Raw genomic sequence first — 3,247 nt, 5'->3', positions numbered from 1 at the left:
TTTCTTCTTTGGTTTCTCTCACAATTTAATGGAACCTTTGAACGTACGTTGAAATTTGTTTAAAGAATGTAAGTTAAATAAAATCAAACACAATCATTTCAAGATCTTTAATTTAATATTTTTTTTTAAAGCAATTCACACATTATTCCACATTTAGTTGCTAAATCTTGGGTTTAGATGGTTTTATTAACAGCAAGAGAAGACTGTCGTCAATTCCTTTAAAATGTGGAATATCACTACGCTTAAAAGGGGTTTCTGGAATCTTTCGTCTCATATTTCTTAAGAGAACGTTTTCAGGTCGAACTTGTTCTATTATCGGACTATTTACTATCGTCTCAGCATCGTTGCGTCTCTTTATCCGTACTAGAGTTAAGATTGCTATTATAATCCCAATTATAAAACACTAACTAGAATATTAATCGGTCTTTAAATATTGTATAGAGTGGTATTGCTCATTTATAGTTCCTGCAGGATTTGTAGAGACAGAAATCGCTTGCGTTCACTTTTCTCAGTCATTATTTGAAATATGGAAGGTAGCGTTATGTAAGTGGCTATTTATCTGGACACACACGTGGTCTGTTGATATGAATCGTGACGTTGTTGAATTTTATGTAAAAGGTTCCATTAAATATTGTTTCCCTTTCATATCGAGACTGCCCCTAATACCATTCAATAAAATAATATCGGAAGATAGAAATGTCTTCATTCATTAATAATCAGCAATGCTAGCTATTTAGAGCATTACAGCTTGCTTTTCGATTAGTGAGCAGGTTTGAGATGCAACTTGAATCTATGACATCATTAAGCACTTGCCTTTTGCCAATACGCAGACTTACATTTATTTTTGTACTCGCTCCCACTAATAATATTAACACTCCGAGTCCGACTGGTGACGTTTTTGCATATTTTCTTCAATAACTTTCGATCCTGAGAAGACATTTCGGAAAATCTGTTACTTAAATGGTGGCCAAATGCACCTGCACGTTTGTCTAGAAATCGTCTCAATCAAGTCCAATTTATTTTCAATTTATTTGCAATTGCTTGGCAAAAATGATAATGTATATTAGATTAAAAGGGAAATAAATTAGAGATAAATTGAATTAAAATTTTAGCACAAATTGTCGCCGTCTCGATAGCTCGATCGGGGGTATTTTCTAACGAATATTTAGGTCGTAGATCTTGAGAAATATCTTCACGGTAAAGTTACAGATAGAGATATAAAGGAGATCTATGCCCTTTTCGAGGTTGTTTCAGATTCTTTCATATTGCGGACGTGCACATTAACACATTACGCCCAGTCTTCAGTTTTAAATTCTTAATCGATCAAGAAATCCCTATGCCAAATTTCAGACCTCCGTGTTCCCATCCACGACTGTAGCAAGCCGACAATAACGGGGGGATCAAAATTATCCCTTTTTGTAGAAATAGGTATATGTCATCGGCATAACGAGAATACGACCAACTAAGAAAAAAATAGTTAGAGGTGTTTAAAGGTGTTTTTATATAAATGAAAGTCACCAAACGATTTTGGAACATAACGTGTTTTATAAATATTTATTTGAACCTCATATATTGGAATGGATCAAAATGAGGTAGTTCGTAGTTCTAGTGTTGACGATTGAAATGGAGTTATTTATAATTTTTACCCGAGGTACATTTATAAGACGGCATGATTTATATCTTTCAAATTTTCTAAAAAATTTTTAGCTTGTATTGAATACTGAAGATCATTCCTTCATTTCCCCATTTTACTGCTGGATTTCAATTTACTTTTTTATATTACTTCTATGTGCAGCTTTTCTTGATTCTGCTATGATAGTTGTCTCCTGGCCTTCTTTGACTGTTTCTTTGCGGTATCGAAAGTCAATTTTGACTCTATTCGTTTATTGTGCTTTGTATTAAAATTCGTACTCTAGTGAGTGATGTTCTATTTTAGTTTTTCTTTCCACATGGTATTTTACGTGGTCTTTCTTTTCTTCTTCTATTTTTCCATATTGCGTATTCTTCACTTTTCGATGTCTTTGGCATCGATATTGGGGATGCATCCGTGCACTTCTATTGGTTTTTTGTCCTGCAACGGATAATAAAGTTGTACTCAATTACTATTTATTCCAGTAACTCGTGGAAGGTAAGTTTCGGTCCGTCTGCTTTAAGACATCCCGCAAAGCGTATTATAATATAAAACAGTTGGGATTTGCCTATTTTCCTCTGTTCTATATGGCGGGGTGCAGCAGTAGACTGAGATGTTAAGATTAGGTTCGAGCACACGTGTAATGAAAATGGAATCAAGTACTTTTCCATTATTGACATCTATCTGAAAAAGTCCGCCAAAGTTAAGCGCCGTTGAATGTATTTAGCGCGTAACGCGCGTCCTGTACGTTTTAGAGTAACACTATAGCCGACCACGGACTGCTATTAAATACCACCCCCCCCATAGTTATTTATATAAAGACCTCTCAAAATAAGGCGTTGTATGGGAAGTGGTCGAAAAAGCTATTTAACTGTTCCGTATTTCACATCCCAAAATATGACCGAATAACTTTGAAATGCCTTTCTTTCGTTCTTTTTTTATTTTCCATTCTATTCTAAATACATTTAATTCGAAATACAAAGCTTAAAATCTAGAATTTAAACCCAACCCAATCTGTTTATTAGTTTGACCATCAAACGGACCGCCAAAATGTTTTGAAACTCCTCCCGTCAAATCCAAAGTGGTTGCCCGACTCGGCGATGACCATAAGTTAGCTTTACCAGTTAAGCCAAGAGTATTCATATCGAGCTGAGGTATACGGGAAGCAGTTAGCGAGGCGCCATGACCGTTCACATGATCGTAACCTAAGCCTCCACCAACACGATCGAATTTAAAACCATTATCCAAATGGGTGCGACTGTGAAAAGCATTCGCATCTAATTTGTGAGTTTTGTCGTTGAAGAGGTTGGCATGAGCACTTGATGTCAAAGAGGAACCAAAATTATCTGTTCTCGAATGTTGCAAGGAGAGACCATGACCATCTCTATAATAAAAATATTAATAACATTAAGGTTGAGTTTATAATAAGCCTAACTACTATTACTTATTGGCTCCCAAGAAAGCTCCTCTAGTTGCTGGACCTCCATCAGTATTACCAGCTGCGAATACACCGCCAACCAGATTGGCATTAGGGTCGCCAATAGTTTTACTTAATCGAGCAGTTACATCTAGACCACCGTTCGGGTTGGATGATACTGTGCCGCCAAATTGTCCTTT

At 35.9% G+C, this 3,247-nt stretch overlaps 1 protein-coding gene across 1 annotated transcript; it reads right to left on the bottom strand.

The window, feature by feature from the left end:
• Positions 1-2,536: 2,536 nt before the first annotated feature.
• Positions 2,537-3,244, bottom strand: LOC119644103 (attacin-A; the record flags this gene model as incomplete). Its single annotated transcript, XM_038043630.1, has 2 exons — positions 2,537-3,014; positions 3,075-3,244. Coding segments are annotated over 2 exons (570 nt in total), but the record flags the coding sequence as incomplete, so codon positions are not given.
• Between the last annotated feature and the right edge of the window lie 3 nt (positions 3,245-3,247).

The sequence above is a fragment of the Glossina fuscipes genome, unplaced genomic scaffold (assembly GCF_014805625.2).
Source record: "Glossina fuscipes isolate IAEA_lab_2018 unplaced genomic scaffold, Yale_Gfus_2 89594, whole genome shotgun sequence".
In the NCBI taxonomy this organism is placed as follows: Eukaryota; Metazoa; Arthropoda; class Insecta; order Diptera; family Glossinidae; genus Glossina; species Glossina fuscipes.
Note: the sequence above shows the minus strand (reverse complement) of the source record. Positions and strands in the feature narration are given on the sequence as shown.